Raw genomic sequence first — 22,415 nt, 5'->3', positions numbered from 1 at the left:
TGTTTAAGTCCCTCCCAGTGGCATCCTGAGGTTCATGTTGGATTGTCTTGACAACAGCATTTCTGATAATGTGGCACTGATCACCCTGCACCGTAGAGACCCCGAGGAGGCCAGGAGGTGAGCTCCTGCATGTTTAATGTGCAGGTGAACACCTGCATTGATGTCCATGCTCTAACAGCTCTGCTTCCTAGAGAGCAGGATTCAGTGAACCAAAGTTGGATTTTAGGAATACACCAATCTCTTTGTTTACATATCCTCAGATTTATTACAGTTTTAAGTCACAGATATCAAATTTTTATTTTCTTTTCTCATTTTTTGTTTTGTTTTTCTCCTTTTTGTTGGGGTGACACTGGTTAAAATTATAGCGGTTTCGGGTGCACAGTTCCACAACACATCATCTGTGCACTGTATTGTGTGTTTACCACCCTGAGTCAAGTCTCCATCCATCACCATTTATTCCTCCTCTACTTTATGATAGGCAGGGAAGAGCAAAAGGTAGCAAGGGCATTCTTCTGACTAGTAATAATGCTGTAATTGAAAAAGAAAAAATAAACCTATACAAAGAAAAACATGATGAATGACTCCATTTGTAGCCTTAGACATGGGATGAAGCATGTAAAGAAAAGGTTAAGTCTTTCTACTCGCACTAGAGGTCCGGTGCACAACTTTCACGCACTGGGGGTGGAGTGGGGGGGATCCCTCAGCCTAGCCTACGCCCTTTCATAGTCGGAGAGTCCTCGAGGGATGTCTAACTGAAGGCTTAGCGCTGCTGTGGAGGCGGGAGAGGCTCCCACCACTGCCGCTGTGCTAGCCAGCCATCAGCCCGGCTTCTGGCTGAGCCGCACTTCCCCTGTGGGAGCACACTGACCACCAGGGGGCAGCTCCTGTGTTGAGTGTCTGCCTCCTGGTTGTCAGTGAGCATCATAGGGACCGGTCCTTCTGCTGTTTGGTCGATTTGCATATTACCCTTTTATTACATAGGATTACTGTCAGAATTTGACCATAATTAACAGGTGGAATGTGAGCATGGTTGGTACCTGTTATCATATCGCCCTGAGGGTTGCATTAGAACAGTACATTAATGCTTAAAATTTTGTCCTGCAGAAGATTTCAAATTCATTCTGCTTTAAGTCTGTCTCAGTGAGATTAAAATATACTTTATTAGTGCTAATACCTGAAGTTATGTTTTCAGATCTAAAAGGCAAAGTGAGCGAGAATTGCTCTTTAGTTGACATTTCATCTTGTGGACAACACCCTTAGTCTTTCTCTCAGATCTCTCTCTCTCTCTCTCTCTCTCTGACATCCGGAGTCCTCCGAGAAAAGCTCCCATTGTGCTGTGCAGGTGTTGGGATGGGTAATAACGTAGAGTTTGGAGAGGCACACCTGTTCAGTTCAGCCTCCAGGTAGTGACCTTCATTTTACTGTAATTTTCTTTGTAACACAGAAGCATGGAACCAGATTGGGGAAAGTCAAGGCACACACCTGCAGGCACACATGCACACACACACACTTTCTCCAGATCCTTTGCAGAGATCTTCACCTCAGCATCTCTGTGAGCACTGAGCACTGCAGAGCTGGGGGAGAGCTTTACCACGGGAATCAGTGGTTCCAATACCAGTTCTGCCACATATGGTACAAGATGTGTGACCTCAGATAGTTACTCTGTCTTCTAAATGATCAGTCTCCCCATCTGCAAAGTTGGGACAATATTGGTACTTAACTTGCAGGGAAGTTTGGGGGATAAAATGAGATGTATGAAACAAGTGCTCAGAAAATGAGAGCTGATATTGGACAGAGGTGTGAGGAATATTTTAACTCAAAAAGATGAACCTTACAATTCAGCAGACAACAAATTTTATCACTTACTTTAGGTCAGAATTACATTACATCAGTGTTGACTCATTTTAAAAAAACATTACCTCCTCAAGTTTGGAGACCAATATATTTCAAAACACCTCTTCCACATTTTCAATGAGAAGAAATTCTTTAGCACTTCTTAATTCTCCTCCTCAATTTTACTGAGGATAGAAATTTCTCAGTGAGCACCTTCCCATTTTTCTCTCTGGGTACTGTTTCATGTTTTCCCAACTTTCTTTTGGGGCTATGGGTCAGTTTTACAATGAAAACAAAGTATTTCCTTAGTTTAAAAAGAAAATATCCTCAGGTTAGTCTTCTATATATATATTTTTTCATAAAACCTTTTAGATAAAGGGTTTGAAAAATCTCCAAAGACAGTAATTGGATGTAACTCTGTTACTGCTGATGGAGGGGAGGGTGGAGTGCCTGGGCTGGTTCAGATGATGACAGAACTTTAGAGTTCTCTTTGGATTTCAGAAAGCTGGCGTCTGTAATCAGCCCAACTGTTTGACCAGGAAGCATATTAGGGGGAATACTGCTAAGGTACCAGACCTTTCTAAGTCTGCTCCTTTAGCTGTAATAGGTCCTTTTAGCTCCAATTTGGGTGATTTTTTCTGCTGAAAATGGCCCTTTTAGACTATGTTTGCCCTGTTACAGACTGAATGTTTGTGTATCTCCAAATTTCATATGTTGAAGCCCTTACCCCACAGTGTGCCTCTGTGGAGATGGGAGCTCAAAGGAAGTAATTAAGGTTTAATGACATTGTAAGGGTGGGGCCCTAATCTCATAAGATAGTGCCCTTATAAGAAGAGACACCAGAGAGCTAGTTCTTTCTCTCTCTGTGCCTGCCCTGACGAAGGCCATGGGAGCACACAGCAGAAGGTGGCTGTCTGCGCGCCAGGAAAGAGCACTTAGCAGAAAAATGAGTTGCCTGGAACCTTGATCTTGGGCTTCTAGGCTCCAGAACTACAAGAAAAGAAGTTTCTGATGTTTGAGCCACTTCAGTCTATATTTTATTGTTGCTGCTGGCACAGAATAAGAGACATGTGCTCTGAAACAACTTCAGACATGAAAATGAGCAGATAAAACTAGAGGACACAAAAATCAAAGCTATGACCTGCTCACTACCCTGCCTGCTACCTGCTTGTCTGCTCCCAAACAGGGCAGAGAACACGCTGGTTCCTCAGCCCCTCCAGGTTACCTGCAGGTCACTGCCGTGGCCGTACAAACAGGAGAACCTGAATTTCAGCCAGGCTTTGGGAAGCTAACGCCTGAGATCCGCTCTGTTGTAAACAGCCCAAAACTATAGCCACACACACAGCAGGATTCAATTCCAAAGTCAAAAAGTTTTCCTTGAAAATAGATTTAATTTTATTCAAATTAGAAATATCTGTCTCTCTGCAAAACCACCTCCCAACAAAGTTATCCTCTGGACAAAGGAACAAAATTTTCTGGGGAAAAGTTTTAAAGATAGTAAAAGAAAACTTCACATTTCTTTAATGGTGATCGATCAAAAGTTACATAATCAAAAAGTTTCCACCTCTGACCTGGCCACAAGGTGTCCGAACCATTCACTCCAAAGGAAAGGGGGCGGGGGAGAGTCGCAATCATCATTGTGATCTGAAGTGTGCAAAAGTTCCCATCTGCCCACAACAGTTAACACTGGTGTAACAGGCAGGGGAAGGTTTCATTGAATCGAGGAGAACCAAGAAACAGAGAGGACAGGGAGCTCCTTCTGAGAACGCTTGTTTGTGTTCAGCTGAACACTAACAGGCTAAGAGTAAAAAATCAACGTTCTGTGATCAGTAACTTTAAAGACACGCTCAGTTCTTTCTGGCACTACTGACATTCCACCATGCTAGCCTCCAAATTCTAGAAAAAGATACAAAGATGAAGGAAAAGAGAGAATGGAGGAACTGCTGCCTGTGCCTGGAGGAAGGGCACCGGGAGGCCAGTGCTCTGTGCTCCGTCTGCAAGGCAGCACCCATGTGGAGGCGGGGGCCTCGCTTCTGCACCAGGGGCTCAGCGGCCGGTGGCTCCGCACACGCTCCGGGGCAGCTCCCAGGGCAGGTCTCCGAGGGAACGGGGCCTACTTGGCCATCTTGCGGATCATGTAGTTGAGGATGCCCCCGTTGTGGAAATAGGTGAGCTCCACGTCGGTGTCAAACCTCATGACCACCTGGAAGGTCTTCCCGGTATCCAGCTGCGACCACAAAGAAGCCAAGAAGAGTCATGAGGGAGCAGGGAGGCAGCTCAGTCAGGAGGAGCGTGTGCCCGCGGCCCCCAGGCCAGCCCCGCGGGGAGGGGTCCGCACACCAGCGCCATGGGCAGCGCCTGGAGACATGCGTGGCCGCAGGCCCCCACCCAGACCCGCTGATTCAGAGGCTGCATTTTAAAAGACCCCCAGCGACTCATCCGCATGTTCAGGCACTGAAAGTGTGAGTGATGGACGTGAGAGGCATCTGAGACTTAGAAAGGGCCTCTCGCCCTAGCCGGTTTGGCTCAGTGGATAGAGCGTCGGCCTGCGGACTGAAAGGTCCCAGGTTCGATTCCGGTCAAGGGCATGTACCTTGGTTGCGGGCACACCCCCAGTAGGGAGTGTGCAGGAGGCAGCCGATCGATGTTTCTCTCTCATCGATGTTTCTAACTCTCTATCCCTCTCCCTTCCTCGCTGTAGAAAGTCAATAAAATACATTTAAAAAAATTTAATTAAAAAAAAAAAAGAAAAAAGAAAGGGCCTCTCTGGGCAGTAGTCACTGTGGCCTTGGGCACTGTGTTTCCAAGCCTCTCAGGTCTCCCTGCAGAGGAGGTGCCTCAGGTGAGCAGGTTTTGTTGGGGTCCCTTAGGCACTGGGCCCAGCTCCTCACCCTGGACACAGACCTCAGCAGCGGCCTCTGCCTGGGAGTCTAAGTCCCCCTGGGACCTGGGCGTGGGCATCTCCTCCCTTCCTCACCCAGGGAGCTGTCATTTGGGGTAAGACTCGGATGGGGACAGCGTCTGTTGTTCACATTCTTATAATAAAAAAGGTGTTTTTTAGGTCATGTCTTACCCCCGAGCTTTCATCACTAGTCTCTGGGCTAAGTGAAACTGGGAGGAATGGGAAAGGCTTGGAGGTATGAATGGGACTGATAACTATGAATAAACAGAAATATGTGATATGTTGTGAGGCAGGTAGAAAGGGGGCTGGTACAACTCTTCAGGCTAATTGAGTCCTACCCTTTGTTTTTTCTTCTTCCAAATCCCACTGATTTCCTTCTAACAAGATGGATTACAAACACAGTGTCCCTGTGAGCTGGCCCTGGCGTGGAGAGGCCCCGGCTTACCTTGACCTGGACTTTCATTCGTGGTTTGAGGTTCTCTGGGATGTTGATGGTGTATCGTTCCCGCCCCGTGAGTCCCAGGGTGTCCGCTGTCTCCCCCGGGAGGTACTCGAGGGGGATCACTCCCATTCCGACCAGGTTACTGCGGTGGATGCGCTCGTAGCTCTCCGCCAGGACAGCCTTGATTCCCTGAGGATCAAGAGAGGGGTTTGGACACAGTCCCAGTTTTTCCTTAGACACAGAAACTTAGCAAAAGGCTTCCTAAGTCAAAACTCTTCTCACACCTACATTCTTTATAAGTACGAAGTAATCATTTACACAAAAAGCTATCCCCTCCCTATAAATAGCACAGCAGTCAGGGCTCAGTGAGTGCCCACACAGTACAGGCGCTGTGTGAGCCCTTAAATGGCTGCTCTCATTCCCCCTGCACCAAGCCAGGCAGTCAGGGGAGTATCCAGTATTCTGAACCCAGGCAGTCTGACCACACACTGAGCCACTGTGTGATGTAACACCTCTTAAACTTCCACTGTAACAGACTCCACATCACAAAACAACATAAAGAAAATCATTTCTCTCCCTTCAATTCTGCTATGATTGTAGGTCCATTGGCAGACATGGAAGATTTAATCAGAGAAGCAACTTATAGAACATACTATCAAGAGAGTAACGAATTACCTACTGTGTGCTTTTATACTTCCTGCTTCAAGGATCAAATCCTAGGGAATATAATCTTGACATTAAGCTATCTATAAAGTACATTTTACTGGCAATCTATAACTGGCAATACTATACAGCAATGATTAATAAACCAGGATACTTGATTAACTAACACACCCTATTCCCAAATATTAGTTAACTGTAACTGGATATTTAGGTACCCCTAAAAGGTGTCTTGATATCTAGGGTACACTTTTAAGAAAAACCCTGCATAAGGGTCCCTCAGGGAGCTTGTTAAGAATGTTGAATTTTAGAGCCCTGGCTGGGTAGCTCAGTTGCGTAGAATGTTGTCCCGATTTGATTCACCAAGTTTGCGCTGGATTCTCTGTCAGTGTACATAGAGAAAGCAACCAATCGGCATTTCTCTCTCTGTTTCTAATCAATCAATACAAATAAATAAATAAATGTTTTTAAAATGTAGAATCTCGGGCACTACCCCCGATCTGCACAGATTCTCACGCAGGGAGTGTGGGCAGGAGGAAGAGAAAGTCATGAAAACCATGGCTATGAAGCAGTGGCTCTCAAACTTGCTGCATATTAGAATCACCAAGGAAAGCTTTTAAAATCTGACAACAAGACCTTTTTCCTTACCTGTTAAACCATAATCTCTTGGGATGAGATCCAGGCATAGGTATTTTTTAAAAATCCCACAGGTGCTTCCAAATTTTAAAAAATTTATTGATTTTTTAGAGAGAGGGATATATATATATATATATATATATATATATATATACATATATATATATATTAGAGAGAGAGAGAGAGAGAAACATCGATTTGTTGTTCCACTTATTTATGCTTTCATTGGTTGATTCTTGTATGTTCCCTGACTGGGGATCGAACCTGCAATTTTGGTGTATTGGGGCCACGCTCTAACCAACTGAGCTACCTGGCCAAGACTGTTTCCAAATTTAAAAACAAATTTATGGAGGAAGGGCAGATTCTTCAGGGTAGCAGGTATTTTGTACGGATTTTTGGATACATGTATTATGTAGTTATTTTGAGGGGAAGTATAAATCTCTGTAAATGCATACTATTCATGTCCCTAGTTCTGTATAAATGGCTGCGCAGGTCTCTCAATGCCACAGATCACAACTGTATAACCCTCTCTGCATGAATTCAGCCCAGGAGACTGCTGAGTGGCCCTGGCTGGGCAGCTACAGATTGAAGTACATGGTGTCTGGGCAGCCAGGACTCAGAGCGGCTCTACAGCGAAGTCTAGACTCTGGAGCGCCCCCTGGGTGCCAGTTCTTCCCTCCCACCCAATTGTCTTAAAGTTCCCCACCCAACTGACTGGCATTGTCAGCGACCAGCTCCCTTCCTCAAACCTCTTCCTTCTTTTCTCTGGTTCTTTTCAGCAGGTTCTAAAAGAGCAGATCCCTGACATACTACCAAATAATCAGAGAACATTTCTTTTTCCGACAGAACAAAATAATTGATTAAAAAACCAAAATAATAGGTGTGTGATATTCAAAGATTTTCAGAAGCCTGGATGTCTGGGGCTCCCTGCTGGACAGCCACATGTTTTACTGTGGATACCACTTATTCAGGGTTTCCCAAGTCCATTGATTGGCTCGAGCCACATGTTATCTACACTGACATCAGCTAAGCCGTTTTACCTGCCCTGAGGATTAAAGCCAGCAGCAGGTTTTGTTGGGATCCCTGAAGAGGTGAGAGCTCTCTGTGGCCTTGTGTGGCCCCGCCCCTGGGGAAACCTCCTGGTCAAGCCCTGAAAGGCTGAAGGTCTACAGAGGGTCCTGTTCGCATAGAGAGAGACTCCTTCCCCGCTGAGTCTAAAGAGACTTTCACAGGCAGTAAAAAGCATCCTAGGAAGCACTTTCCTGAGTTTACCCAAAGCTCAGGCTCCTGACCTTTTCCCTTCCAGAAACCTGGCAGACAGGTCAGCAGCAGCAGCCCTGGCTTATTCCTCAAGTTCACCGGGGACAATGGCCTTAAACAAATTTTGGGTCCTCATCCTCTGAGAACATTATGAAAACCATGGAGTTTTCCCCTTAGAAAAAGACATACAGACAAACTTTTGGATATGATTTCAGAGACTGCACAGACCTTCCGCTCAGCTGTTCTACTGCGACCCCCAAAGACCATGGCTCCGGGATAGGTCTGGTCTGAGGGAACCATTTCACCTCCAGATTACTCTTCACTGAGAGAAGGGAAACCAGTCCACCAAGAAGCAGGGGAGGAACAAACACCACTTGCTTTTCTGAGTTGCTCTTCCACATCGTGGAGAGTAAAGCACCAGAATGGATTCCTGGCCCCTCCCAGCGTCCCTTCCGGTCCACAGGGGCAGCCGCCCGCGGGGATGTCCCTATGTCATACTCACCAGGAGGAAAGGGCCCTTGGCTGCCCAGTCCCGGGAGCTACCAGAGCCGTACTCTTTGCCGGCCAGAACAATCAGGGGAAGGCCCGCCTGCTGGTACCGCTCAGCGGCATCAAACACATCAAGCTGAGGAAGAGAAAGGGGAGGTATTACAGATGTAGCAAAGGCACAGAGTGCAGACACAGGCCAGGGAGACCTGGTGGGGTGTGCAGGGTCAGAGGTCTGCAGTGAGCCAAGTCAACGCAAAGCCAACGGAAAACTCAGCCAACCTATAGGTTGGTCTACAGATGCCTGGTCTACAGATTCCCAATGAGCTCCATCTATCTACACTGACCAAACTATATTTTACTAGAGGCCTGGTGCACGGATTTGTGCACATTGAAAAGAAATTAATTAAAAGGTGGCTGGCGGGGTGGGACTGGGCTAGACAGGCTGGACATGCCCTGGAGCCAACTCCTGAAGTCCCTCCCTGGCCAGCTGCATCTGGGGCGGTGCCAGGGCTCGAAGGGCATCTGCGGAGTGAGCGGGGTCCCTCCGGCAGGTGGGGTCCCTTGGCCTAGCCTGTCCGACATCCCCCCGAGGGGTCCCAGAGTGCGAGAGGGCACTCTGCAAAGTTGCTGTCGCTCGGCAGCTCCTGCGTTGAACATTTGCCCCCTTGTGGTCAGTGAGCGTCATCCCTACTGACAGGTCAGCTGGTCACTTAGTCTTTTATAAATACAGATATTCTCTTAACTGAAATGGTTGATTGAGAGGGCTTTAGAAAAATTTCAATTTTTGAGTATCTGAATGTGTTATGACTTTAATTTCATTTGAGTGGGGTGTGAAGGACAGGAGTGTAAGGGAGAAATCAGTCTAAGTTCCCAGTGTTGCTTCGGCACCTCTGATCTCCGGCATATTGTATATAACCTGTTTTAGCTTCTCCAGGAGTTTCTAGAGCTTCTCCTTTTTAAAATCCTCACCCGAAGATATGTTCAGAGAGAGAGAGGAAGGGAGAGAGAAACACTGATGTGAGAGAGAAACATCGATCAGTCGCCTCCTTGACTGGCGCCAGGGATGGAATCCGAAACCTAGGCATGCGTGCGCCCTGACTAGGTATGGAACCCGTGACCCTTCGGTGCAGGGGAAGATGCTCTAATGAACTGAGCTGCCCTGGCCAGACCTCTGCTGATCTTAGCTTCCCAGGGATGTGCCTGTTGCAGGTCACCTCCAGGCACTCTGCTGGGCACTCAGCGGCCCTTTCAATCTGTAGTCTTCGATCTGGCAGTCGAGAATTTCCCTCATGTTGGTGTGTGAGAATTTCCTCTCTTCTCTGTTCAGTACCTCTGTTTAGTCAGATGTTGGGCTTCCTCAGTTCAGTCTTTACTTCTCTTAGTTTCTCTCTAATTTCTCCTTTATCTTTCTGTCCTATATTTTGAGAGATTTTTTCAACTAACCAACTTTTCCTGTGAAATTTTTGGGAATTTTTTTTTAAATTCAAAGAAGTCTTTCTTGCCCTCTAATTACTTTACAGCAGGGGTGGGGAACGTCTGGCCCATGGGCCGTATATAAGGCCCACAAAATTGTTTGGTCTGGCCCTGCCAAGGCACTAGGGTGAGTTAATTAGATGTTTGACCAAATACAGCAGGCTGCTTTTTAAGTTGATAATTCTGTATGGCCTGCGAATGATGTTATAAATATCCACATGGCGCTTTGAAGAAAAAAGGTTCCCCACCCCTGCTTTACAGCAACAGGAACCCATCTCATCACTCTGAAGAAACAATGTGTGTGTTTTTTTTCTGTTTTCTTCTATTCTTCACATTATCTGTTTTCTCTTCCTCCCTGTCCTTGGCCTAGGTCTATCTTTCAAGTTCAAGGGTTGGCTCAAATGTGCGTCCTTCTCTGCTTCTGTCTCCTTATTTAAGAAGCACCGAACATCTGACTGAAAGTTCTGCCATGGTGGGGCTCGCAAGTAAGTGACATTCACCGCAACAGTCAGTACCCGGAGGCCCCGATGTCTGCCTCGCAAGGCCTCCCCTCGGTCTCTTGCACATCCTAACATTTAACTGTATCTTTTTCATCGAATAGTTTGCTCATTATCCCTGATTCACTGAACATTGCTGGGCACTGGCTCTGAGCTGGTCCTGGTGACCAGTGACTGTCTATGAAGAGACTTTACAAAAACATAATCAGCTGCAGGTGAGGCAGTGGGCGTGGTGGTGAAAAGCACTGGCTTCGAAGCCAGACTTCTTGGGTTTAAACTCAGTTTCTCTACTTGTGGCCTTAGGGATATATGAGCTCTCAGCGCCTCAGATTCCCAGTTTAAAATGTGGGTAACTATGGTACCCACTTTAAAGTGTTGCTACGAGTAGTAAATTAGACAATGCATGCAGACAGCTTAGAACAGTACCCGAGACATAGTAAGTTCTACATAAATATTAGCTGTTACTGTTTTAAAATAGGTTGGGAAGGTTATTTCGCAGTGGCCTCGCCCGTTTCCAGCAGCTTCGCCACATTTCCTGGGAAGGGAAGTGACACTGCGGACCAGACACTAGACTAGCTGTTTCACATGTCCCTCCATTTACGTTTTAGCCTCAGAGCCTGCCGAGGTAGATAGAACAGTATTTCTGTTTCACAGGTAAGAACGCTCAGGCTCAGAGGGAAATGCATTGCTGGGAGCTCCACAGCTGGTCTGAGGTGGAGCTGGGACTTGAACCCGGGCTTGTCCGACTCAAAGGGCAGGCTTTCCCGGCCTCTCTCAGGCCTCCCAGCAGACAATCCCACTGTAGCAGGCCCACCTACGGGTTCCCTGTAGGACCCAAGCCGGCCTCCACGTTCCTTCTCTCCTCCTGGGGTGGTGAACTCAACTAAATGCCAATACAGTCCTAAAACAGCACTTCTGGGTAAACACCCTCTACCCTACCCTGAATCTCCCCTCTAACACTCTGAACTCGTGCATTTCACTCAAAGGCTCTGGAAGCTCAACTCCAGGAAAGCGGATTTAGTCAGGCCAAAGGCAGGACCTCTGAGCAGGACGAGGTTTCCCAGGTTAAAGGGCGTCCCCATCATTGATGAGCTCCACATGGACACCTGGCGAGACCGCAGGAAGCCAGAGGCAGGAGGGGCAGGGAAGGAGCTAAGAGCGAGGGAAAGTGACCGACCGGGTAGACACCCAAGCAGCAGGGCCAGACGAGGTCACCATACTCACCACTTCTCCAGAAGGCAGGTGTATCGTCTGCGGTGCCTGCTTGTTCAAAAATTTGTTTAGTAAGCGGATGTTGGCAAATGTGCCCCGAGCCATGATGGCATCGTTGCCCCGGCGGGAGCCATAGGAGTTGAATTCCCGCGGAGTCAGGCTGCCAAGGCAAGAGGGAGGGGAGCCGGCTGAGTGAACGGGTGAAGATGGCCTTCACTTACACCAAGAAGGGAAAAACAGAAACCTCAGTATTCCTCTCATCTACCAAGAATGCCCTCTCAGGCAGCAAGCTGTTCCCATAGCCTCAATGAGGCAGCTGGAGGTGCAATCCCCAACCTCCATCTGGGGGGGAAGGTGGAACTAAATGTTATCCCAGGCCAATCTCTGTCTTATAAATCTGGGTAGAAAAGTAGGAGGAACTCTAATAAGAGTATTTATTGCATTTATTCAGTATGGAAGCCTTTAAAGTTTCACAAAAATTAAAATATGACAAATGGGTAAGAAAGCCCTGGCCAGGTGGTTGGTTGGAGAGTTGTCCTGTTCACCAAAGGGCCGTGGGTTCGATCCCCACTCCGGGCACATCCGGGAGGCCAACGATTGATGCTTCTCTCATATCGATGTTTCTTTCTCTCTCTCCCTTTTTTCCTCTTTCTCTAAGATCGATAAACATAGCCTTGGGTGAGGCTTAAAAATAAATGGGTAAGAAAAAGAAGTAAAGACGAATAATCTAAGTAAGTTGGTCAGGGGTCAGGTGAGGCCCAAAATGGAGGAAACATAAAATATGTCCCATACACTAACCAGAAGGGGGTTCCGATTTGTCCCCCAGTTATCAGGAACTGGGCTGAAAGGGAAGACACACAACCGGCAGCAGGATTTACAATTTCATAAGATAAAAACCAGAGCAGTGCCTTGGAGGCAGAACAGCTATCCCTCCCGGTCCTGAGATCAGAGAGAAGCCTGGTCAGGGGGACGTCAGAACATCAGAGACAACATTTTTCCACGAACACAGTGACCCCTTCACTGGGCTGCACCTTAAAATGCTGGGAAATGAGTGTGCGTGTTAATGTGATTTAAAGGTTAGATCCAATTGAGGACCGAGTGAACCTATAAATGGGTTTCAGGAGCAACGAAAATTATATCCAAGATGTTATGATATGTGCATTTTTCAGGGGAGGTATTATATTTGCTTTTACTCAGTTCCCTAGAGTCCATGTCTCAAAAGAGGTCACCAATCACCAATCAAAACAAGGTGCTGGATTTCGTTCCTCGAATTGGCTCAGGGCCCCATCGCAGAGGAAGCTGATTCGGGAGGTGGGAGGGGAACCAGGAGTCTTTATCTCCCCAGATGACTCTCACGGAAAGCGAGAGTCGGAACCGACTTTGATTAATACGGGTCTACTAGCTAACAGTAGATAACCCTGGTGTAGTACCTGTTAAAATCGGTGCATGACTGAGGACTGCTGATGAGTGCGTGAACTGCCAGTCTTATAAGCAGTTCTCTGTATAGAGTATGTCTTAACCGGGAACGGCAACGCAGTTCACGTTATGTTTCTGCTGAGCAGTTCAAGTGCAGCCAGGCTCTGCCGAGGTTAAAAGCAGACCCTTGTGCTTTGTCTATTTGGCAAGCCGGGGGCAGAAATGATAGTTGAGCCGAATGCGCACAATGCTTGCTCAAAGATTGTCCCCTCTCCCCGTGACAGGGCTGACGGGATGATGGATTCACCCATAGAAGCTTCGAAGCAGCAAACAAAAGACTGACTGGTTTCCAAGCACCAGGGTTTGGTGAAGAGCCGCAGTCTGCTTCCAATGGGACCAGGCGGAAGAGCATTGCTGGCCCTGTCCCTCCCTGCCGCCTTCGGTCGGTCCTCAGCTCCCACCTCACTCACACTTACCCTCTGTTAGTTAAGTAGCGAGCAGCAGGGCTGTTTCTTGCAATGTTTCCAGCCGGAGAGATATGGTCAGTTGTTACTGAATCTCCCAAATTCAGCAGCACATAGGCATCCACAATAGATCTAGCGGGCTGCGGCTCCAAGGTCTAGCGGAAAACACAAGTCAGCCCGGCCAGTGTGCCCCGCGCACCAAGAGGCAGCTGGTTCAGTTCCCGGTCAGGGCACATGCGCGGGGTTTTGTGCTTGATCCCTGGTGCGGGGTGTGCAGGAGGCAGCCGATCAATGATTCTCTCTCATTGATATTTTTATCTCTCTCTCCTTCCTTGCTCCCTAAAAATCAATAGAAATATATATTTTTTTTAAAAAGAACACAAGTAGGGTTGGCCAGGTTTCCGCCAACAAGTCACAAGGGAAGTCTCAAGAGTGGAGCTCTGTGGACCTGAACCAGGTGACAGCCCTAATCAGTGCACAGGAAATTCTAGGGTGTTTTATTTTTTTCTTTTCAATTTTATCAGGGGTGCTCAGAAAAGTAAGGTGATTTTACTCCAAACACTTACATCTCACCCTTGGAGGGAAGGAGAAGGACTGGCCCTGTCCCCTCCAAAGCTATAGGATGCAGCTGCAAATGGCATTCTCTCTCTCCACGTGCACAGAACTCTGACTTCTATCCCATCCCCCAGGCAGAGGGACCCACCCTGGGCAGCAAGGACTCCTTGCCTGAGTGGGTCTCAGGGGGAAGGATGCAGGCCCTGCATGCTCCCTGGAACAGCCCTCCGACTTCACCGAGACCACGCCCAGTGGCATCTGATCCCCAGGTGTCTCTACACAGCCACACACAAGCCCTGACAGAGAAACTGAGGTCTCACTTCAGTTAATCTCCCAGATTCCCCAAACCCTCCCTCATGGCATTTGCTTGGGTTTGTGGAGGTTTGAATGAAATAGGTGGTGAAAACAAGGGTCTGGGATAATAAAGTAGATGTTATAAGGAAAGAAACCTTTTGAAGAATTCAGTTTGTTAAAAATAAAAAGTCATACCAGGTTTTCAAAGAATGGTGGTGACTTAATGTAGGTAGATTTGGGATTCCAGTAATACAGCGTATCTGACGGGGCTGCTAAGGCATTCCAGCTTTCATTCACAGTCTTTAGAAAAAAAGAAAAAAAAAAAGGGCCAATCCAATTACATTCTATTACAAGGAAAATTCAACACATAAACATATAACACACATTTGAGCTACGAGTACAATAAAAACCATTCTTATTCTAGTCATACAAAAGAATTCCTTTAAACGAAGACAGTGCCATGATAAATAACTTAACAATACATGTGCACTATGACAGGCAGCCCAAGGACCCCAGCTGCCCCCACCCCTAGATTCACACCCTAAAGGGAGCCCCTCCTATTGAGTGTGGGCTGAATGTAGTGACTCATTTCCAAGGTTAGGTTATGAAGAGACTCTGCCTTCTATGTCCCTCAGCCTCTCCTGCTTCCTTACTTGCTTGCCCTGATGGTGTCAGCTGCCAAGCTGTGAACTGTGCAGAGACCACCAGCAAGGCCTCTCGCTGATGGTCCTGAAGAACTGAGGCCCCTGGTCCAGCAGCCCTGAGGTGCTGATCCCACCACACCGCGTGAGTGCCCTTACGAGTGCAGTGCCCCAGGTGACATCTGACTGGAGCCTCGCGAAGGCAGAGCCCCCAGTTAAGCCACATGTGGACCCACAGACTGTGAGAAAATAAATGTGTGCTGTTTTAACCCACAAAGTTTCGGGGTAATTTGTTGTACAGCAAGAGATAACTAATCCACATACTTACAAATTAAGAAAAAATAATCCAGATTTGTACGGAAGGGGAAATCATTTACTCTCTGAAGATTTGGGGAAGTAGACTTCCAAGTCACATGGTCATTGGATAGACAATCACAGCTGCTTTGCATACAAATTAGCTTGAAATCTCTTCACAGGTCCATTAGCTCAGCCTCTGAATGCATGCATTTCATGCAATGCCCATCAAACTCCCTCAGACCATTCATTTCCCAAGGGCCGCTGGGGGGAGGGCACAGCCCCCCGGCCCCGGACAGCCTGCTGTCTTGTTTCAAACCCAAGCCCTTGTCAGCAGGCTGTGAGTCAGCTTAACACAGAAAGCAGGGAAAGGAAAAACATCCAAGGGTCTCAACAAACAACACTAAGCCCCATACATTTTATCCCTATTCGTAAAACGCTCCAAGAGTTTCATTTATTTAAGCAGTTTGGTGCTTTCTACTGAGTGGCTTTTATTTATTTGTTTGCTTGTTTGGTTATTTATTTATTCTTAAGCATCCAAATAATTGTGAGAGGTGCACTCCCCCAACCGGCTCCACCTCAGTGACACCTGGGGGAGGGTCCTCAGCCACAGGGACGCCACAGCCCAGGGGTCTGAGAAAGGGAGAGCGATGGAGAGCTGGCTGGGACTCACAACCTGCGGCCTTTCTTCCCGTCCACCGGTCTCAACCTGGAACACCTGGGGCGTGTGGGGTTTGTAAAACTGTGAGTCACAGGAGAAAAATGACTGAGAGCCACTTCCCTACTCTCTGAAGAGGGAGGAATGAACCGGTTCCACTCCTATCAGCCTCCAGGTCTGCAGAGAGGACACAGAGGAGCAGCTCTCCCTCAGACTCTCAGGGCGGGGAGGGGCGGGCGGGCCCTCACCTCTATTTTCTGATAGACCTCCTTGAACATCCCAGGGATGACGTACTGACGCTCTACCGCCTGGATCTCATCTCTTGTTGGCCAGATATCCTTCAGAAACACCTGCTGTCCCTTTGCATTCACCCCTGGGGGAGAAATGTTTATTAATGAGAAAACTTCATTTAACAGCCTTTTTCTTTATTCCATACAGTCGAGTCTTGTTCCTGGCGGTAGTTCTATCAAGTCCATGCCGACACTGCAGGGTGAACCCTAAAAAGCGGCCCCGAGGAAACACAGGGCAGGTGTCAGAGCCTCGGCCACAACATTTCGGTCAGCTGGTCAGCATATAACCTGGCTTTCTGTGTTTCGTTTACAGACGCCTTAGTTAATAGATGTTGTTGATGCATTAACATCGAACTCTCCGCCAAGGGCATGATGAGCCGTGCCTGATGAAGCCTACCTAGCACGAGACACCTCCCAGGCTCCCTGGGCTCAGGGACACGAGGCAGCACGTCCGCACTCTACGTGGGGGCCTGAAACAGTGACATCACCTACAGGCAGCACAACAATGCAAACACCCTGGCACGAGTAGACCATGAACAGGTCACTTATGTACAGGACGACAGCTGAGATAAGAAGGCGGGGGGCTGCCTCATGTGACTTTGGCTGAGAAGGTGCACCTTGCGTGACTCGGTTTCCCCGCTCTGTGCGTGCCTGTGAATGACCTCAGAAGCATGCTGAGCATTGACATGGGGGATAAAATACATTCTAGTGAGCAGGCAAATTTGGGAATATGGGATACACAGATAATGAGTCCCACCTGTACGTCTAAGTTATAATTTCCTAGAGGTCAACTGAAAGGGCACTGTTTTCATATAATCTAATTTGCATACAGTGAATTGAGAAGGGGGATAGGAAGCAAGAAAACCAGAGGCAAGGAGACAAAGCATCCTTTTCTCTGAATCTGGGGAGGTTAAACTATCTGAAGGTGTTCCCACAGAGCGCATATTTAAGCAATGCCTATCATTAGATTAAAGCAGGAGACGGAGAAGGGGACTGGAGAAGCTGTCAGAGGAGCAAGCTCTCTATCACTCTCTGCACTTCTTTTCTGTCATCCCTTGCTCTTACGTACATCCTTATTTATTTCAGTTATGTCTGGCTGTGTGTTGAGGAATAAAGAAAAGACTCTCCTCCCTTTACCTCTTGAAGTTCTAGGCTTCATTATTTATTAAGGAAAGCACTAGTTCTCTTCCAATTATATTTTCAAATTCATTGGGGGAAAATTCTAACCCCATAAACCAAGTCTTACCCAGTGGCTCTTTCTCAAAGTCGATCTTGATGGTCCCAGCAATTGCATACGCTATCACCAAAGGCGGAGACGCTAAATAGTTGGCCCGGGTATTGGGGTGAACTCGACCTTCAAAATTCCTGTTCCCAGATAGCACTCCGACAGCGACAAGGTCTCCCTGTGTGAGGTGAGAGAGAAGTCAAGTCACAGGAAACGAGATTGCCCCGGTGCTCATTTTAGGCCATTTGCTGAGTTTTCCCATCACCAGGACATAGCTCTTCAAGCGTCCCTTGCCCTGGTCCTCTCCTCTACAGGAGAGCACACGGGGGTGTCCCTGGGGGAGACCATCCGTGTCAAAAGACACAGAGACATGGTCACTGGTTTCTGTTCATGAGGAGATGCCAGGTAGGTCAGGAGGCAACGTCCTAGTTATGTTGCTGCCTGGGGCCTAAGGACAGGTGGGGACGGCCAAAAGTTAAAGCTACAGGCAGCCACGCTGACTTACATGGATTCTGTAGTTCACGCAAAGCACACGTAATGGTATTTGTCAACGCTGCAGAATTTATGGGACAAAGCCTAAGCCAGTGCAAGTGAGGTTAGATTCATGTGGGTGAAGACCTCTCTGACTTGGAACCAGTCTTCAGATTAAACAATCTGGAGTCAGAACTTGCATTCATTCCCACTTGTGTCCAGGCGCCACACTGTCTTTGATGGCCATTCTCATTTCAATGCCCACAGGCTGTGAAATGGTACTATTTACCACTCTAGTGTACAGTCGTGACCACGCAGGTAAAGAGAGGTTCGTTAACTTGCCCGAGGTTATCTAACGAGTAAGTTCAGCTGGACTTCAAGGGCCGTACATCCAACCACATCCCCTGCTTCCCTAAACCTTCTTGAAATGACCAGTGTTTCGGTCACACATCACAGGAGAAGAGGCCACAGCTCTGAAGACCCACAGGCCCTTAGTTACCTGCGTGATGGCTTCCACCACAGGCTCAGGCAAGGGCCCGCTGTTGCCAATGCAGGTCATGCACCCATAGCCCACGACGTCAAACCTAGAAGACAAGGCAGAATTCTCAGTGCGCCCTCTGCTGGAACAGCTCCCGCAGAGCGCCGACTTGAAGAGGAGAGCGGCTCAGGAAATAAGCCTGGGACAGTGCCGCTCCTTTAACGTGTTCATTCCCAGAGCATTTTGATACATTATTCATCCATTCTAGATCATTCCATTAGACTCCCTTTTGAGTCAATTATAAAAATAAGTCTAAGTGAAAGTGGAAGTCGGATATGCCATTTCTTGTCTCTATTCACTATTTTTATCATATATTCCTAAGGATTTCTGACTATTATGATGCATATGAATAAAACCTGTCATCCAAATTAGGAATAATGGGGAAGCTGGGGAAGCTGTATCTGGAGACAAATAACTAAAGTACCTGAGGAACGAGGACATCTTAGCCAGGGTAATAATGCTTTCATACCAAAGGGCAGCTCTCCATGCAGAGCCAACGCTGGCCCCCGGCACAGGGAGAGAGCAGCACCCACCAACACACAGGCTGGATCCCATGCCCTGCGCTGCCCTTCGCGGGCACCTTCGTATGATGAACCGCTAGTGCAACTGAGGGTCCTACTCTGTGGGAATGTGAGGGTTTAAGGTCACTCACCATCTGACAAAATGCTACGGAATTGGATACCATTGGATGAGCTTACGGCAGTTACAGGTGACACAGCAAGGTAATGTGGAAGACGACACAACAAAGGCAACGGCGTGAAAGAAAACGCCCCCTCACCCCAGCTGGGACAGGTACGGCATGACTCCGCTCTCCCGCAGGTAGTAGGTGACCACGCCGCTCCCAGGAGACAGGCTCGTTTTGATGTAAGGCTTCACGGTCAGGCCGGCGTCCACGGCTTTCTTGGCTAACAAGCCTGCGGATGGTAAACACAGACACATGTGGGTGGCCGCCTACTCTAGGTACCGGGGACATTCAAGGACGACACTGGCTCTTTCAGTCTGCATTTCCGGCCCCTGCCAGACCAAGCCTCGTTCCTGTGGGCACTTTCTGCTATTTCTGCTGCTTATTAGAAACGCAGCGCTCACTGGCCCGAGTCACTCACATGTGTGCAGTAAACTCAAACTCGGCCACGAAAGTGAAGAAAAAGATGTGTGTGTGTGTGTGTGTGCGTGTGTGTGTGTGTGCGTGTGTGTGTGTGTGTGTGTGTGTTTTAAGCGATAAACTGTTTAGGGATATGTTATAAAATGAGTTTTTAATTTGGGGAGGGAGAGCAATCTTTCTAAATATCTTTTATTTGGATGAAAATTCTAATCGGGAGAGCCCTTCGTAAAGCATCTGAATGGTGCACTGGCTGGTGAGGAGTACAGTCGGTCTAGATGTGAAAATGTCTTAAAGCGGAAGATCAGGAGCTCCTGGGCCACAAGACTTCCACAAACACAGCCCACTGCAAGGGCCCTGAGGCCCAGGGGCCCTGGGTGCTCTGTCTGAGGCTGTATCACAGAGGCAGAAAGAAATGAGGAGAGGGGTGTGAAGACAGAAAGCTACAGACACGCCGGTGACTGTACTTGAGGAGCCTGGTCGGCTTAGCTGGCAACAGCTGACTCCTTGGTTTTCCTGTGCACTGTCCAGCTCATAAGGAAAGGGCTGTTGTAACTCCATCATCTATGGACATGCAGCTCAACAGGAACTGTGGGGGATGCTCAGAAATGTGGAAACTTAAAGAGACCTTACAGTAACAAAAGTCTGGATGCAAATGTTAGCTACTTAATCAGAATTGCAGACAAGGCCTGTGCCCTAACTCAGGTGCGCGTGACAACGAATCTAAGCCTGAATTCCACTGAACAAAAGGGCTCAGCAGGGGTGGTACAGAGACCAGACTGCGACGGGAAATTAGTTCTTTTCTTCTAAAGTCTGACATAAGGTTCTGGGCTTTACCAGAAATCCATCTTCTTTTGCTTCCTTCTACTTATTTTCGGTGTTAATTCTAACCACAGTTATGCATTTTTTGTTCCACTTTAAATACTTTGCTTTGGACACTATTTATTGTGTAAACATTTCTGGGCCAGTAAATTCCTACATCTGGGAAAGGAAAGGTTCAGGGCACCACATGCTGAGCCCCTGGGTCGTGTCTTGGGGGATTTCCACCCTCATGTCCACATGACCACGAGGAGGGTTTCAAATGCGCTCACCTGCCCCTAGCATCACGGACGGATTGCTGGTGTTCGTGCAGCTGGTGATGGCAGCGATGACCACAGAGCCGTGAGCGAGGGTGAATTCGCTGTTGTTGTAGATAAACGTCTTATGGTCGTCATGATGGTTCGGAGCAACTTGGAACCCTTTAAACCCTTGCTACAGGAAGAAAAAAATAGATATTTTTTCAAAACTTCTCACTTTAAAAGATGAAGAAATACTTTGGGAACTGTAACATTAAAGGGCAATTCTTAACAAAACATAAATATCTTGGCCAATGAAATCCAAAATGCTACAGTAAAAGTAAAGTTTTCTTTAGTCTTTTAAAACCTTTACAAACAGCAGCCATAATTCTAAATCTTACTCTTGCTTTGAAATTAGCAATTACTTCCTTTCTACCTGAAGACCGGAAATGTTAAAACTACAAATTTAGTTTAAAGTTAGTCTCAGTAGAATTCGATGACATTATTATAGTTTAATGAGGTCACTGATTTTAACCAGATGGAAATTTAGAAAAAGGGGACATTTGGGTCAGAATCAGCCAATCAAGTGCCACGAAGGTTCCAGTGAAGGAGAGATGCCTGTCTGCTCTGAACCGGAGACCACCGTGCGAGCAGGGAATGGAAGGAACAGAAACACAAGGGCCAGCCAAGCGCGGCGCGTACAGGGAAGGGTGTGGGGGCGTCATGTGAAGGCACATATGCTCTCAAAGGTGGGCTGGCTTATGCTCACACACGGCCAAGTGCTCCCAGGAGGCTGCTTGGCCACTGGCTGGTGGGGAGGCACTGAGGACGTCAGGATGGAGAGGACACGCCCCCCTGGCCAGGCTTCCGGAGGAGTCATCTCGGAGTGGGGTGCGCTGAAGCCTGGCACCAGGTGACGGAGCGTGGGGCGGGCCGGGGCGGGGAGGGCCTCCACCTGCTCCCGGCACTGACCTTGGCTCCGAGGCAGCTCTCAAAGTCCTTCCTCATGTCGGACACGGCGACTTTGTCCTGAGGCCGCTTGGGTCCGCTGCAGCAAGGCACTACCGTTTTCAAGTCTAACTCCACCACCTGCCGCCCCGGGAAGTAAAGGAAACGTGGAACCGACGTTACACCCACACAGAAACAGCATAAGCGGTGTCAGAGATCTTAAAGCCCTGCAACAGTAAAAACCAACTACACCACCCCATTCAAAGCCAGGGAGGTCAGCGTTCGTTTCAACTCCTAAGGGGTGAATCTCTAACGATGAAGATGGACCCGCAGGCGGGGTGGGGTAGCAGGCAGCTGTGCCACTCTCAGGAAGAGCAGGGTGGGCATGTGGCTGCTGCCCAGCGCCTTGCAGCAAGCCATCTTCGAAAAGCAGCTCCTTCATCCTTTTCATTTTAAGTTGATCTGGGATGGGTTTCTTATTGAAATGATACATCATCCACTGTACTTTTTCTAAGATGATTTGGGAGGGATGCAGCCATCAAGTCATCAATGCCAGGAAGTGGGCCCTAGTCTACTGCAGCACTTCCTTCCCTTGGCGTCATATGAAGGTAAATGAGGGCCCCACCTAGTGTGCCCTTGGCTCCTGGCTGCTGAGAAAAGTGTGGATTAAGTTAGCACCCTAGAAAATGAATGAAGGCTTAGTCACTGGATAAATCAGAACTAGTTGGTGCATCCGCACCTCCATTTCTTTGCCATGTATATATTTAAAAGGCTAATATTCTAAGTGTCTGTCCGGGTAATGATGTCACATAGCAATGCCTGGCTTCCTCTTCCTAGTGACTAGCCTCCCTGGAATTTCTTCAGCTCAGGAATACGACTTGCTTTATAGCCAAGTGCACACATTTTACAATTTAACCAAATGTCTGTGAAGCGTTTTCCCATGCCTCATCTCATTTGATCCTCACAGAAGTCCTGGAGTAGGTAGATAGGAGACTCGGTAGAATCCTATTTTCTTTTCATTAGCCAGAAAAGAGAGATTTAGAAAGCTTAGAAACTTGACCCA

General features: G+C 47.8%; 1 protein-coding gene across 2 annotated transcripts in view; it reads right to left on the bottom strand.

The window, feature by feature from the left end:
• Positions 1-3,204: 3,204 nt before the first annotated feature.
• Positions 3,205-22,415, bottom strand: part of ACO1 (aconitase 1) — a 68,339-nt gene continuing 49,128 nt past the window's right edge. For both annotated transcript variants that reach the window (XM_070400834.1, XM_070400833.1), the window contains exons 10-21: positions 21,377-21,493; positions 20,441-20,600; positions 19,029-19,164; positions 18,212-18,296; positions 17,263-17,419; positions 15,975-16,099; positions 14,329-14,433; positions 13,297-13,439; positions 11,417-11,564; positions 8,236-8,358; positions 5,181-5,366; positions 3,205-4,060 (exon numbers count right to left, since the gene is read on the bottom strand). In XM_070400834.1, the coding sequence (XP_070256935.1) occupies positions 3,947-4,060; positions 5,181-5,366; positions 8,236-8,358; positions 11,417-11,564; positions 13,297-13,439; positions 14,329-14,433; positions 15,975-16,099; positions 17,263-17,419; positions 18,212-18,296; positions 19,029-19,164; positions 20,441-20,600; positions 21,377-21,493 (1,599 nt within the window). In that variant the 3' untranslated portion in view covers positions 3,205-3,946. The remainder of the gene's footprint in view (positions 4,061-5,180; positions 5,367-8,235; positions 8,359-11,416; positions 11,565-13,296; positions 13,440-14,328; positions 14,434-15,974; positions 16,100-17,262; positions 17,420-18,211; positions 18,297-19,028; positions 19,165-20,440; positions 20,601-21,376; positions 21,494-22,415) is intronic.

This window comes from Myotis yumanensis, unplaced genomic scaffold, assembly GCF_028538775.1.
Source record: "Myotis yumanensis isolate MYYU_CA2020_CCGP unplaced genomic scaffold, mMyoYum1.0.hap1 SCAF_21, whole genome shotgun sequence".
In the NCBI taxonomy this organism is placed as follows: domain Eukaryota; kingdom Metazoa; phylum Chordata; class Mammalia; order Chiroptera; family Vespertilionidae; genus Myotis; species Myotis yumanensis.
The sequence above is the reverse complement of the archived record's forward strand: the minus strand, read 5'-3'. Positions and strand labels throughout refer to the sequence as shown.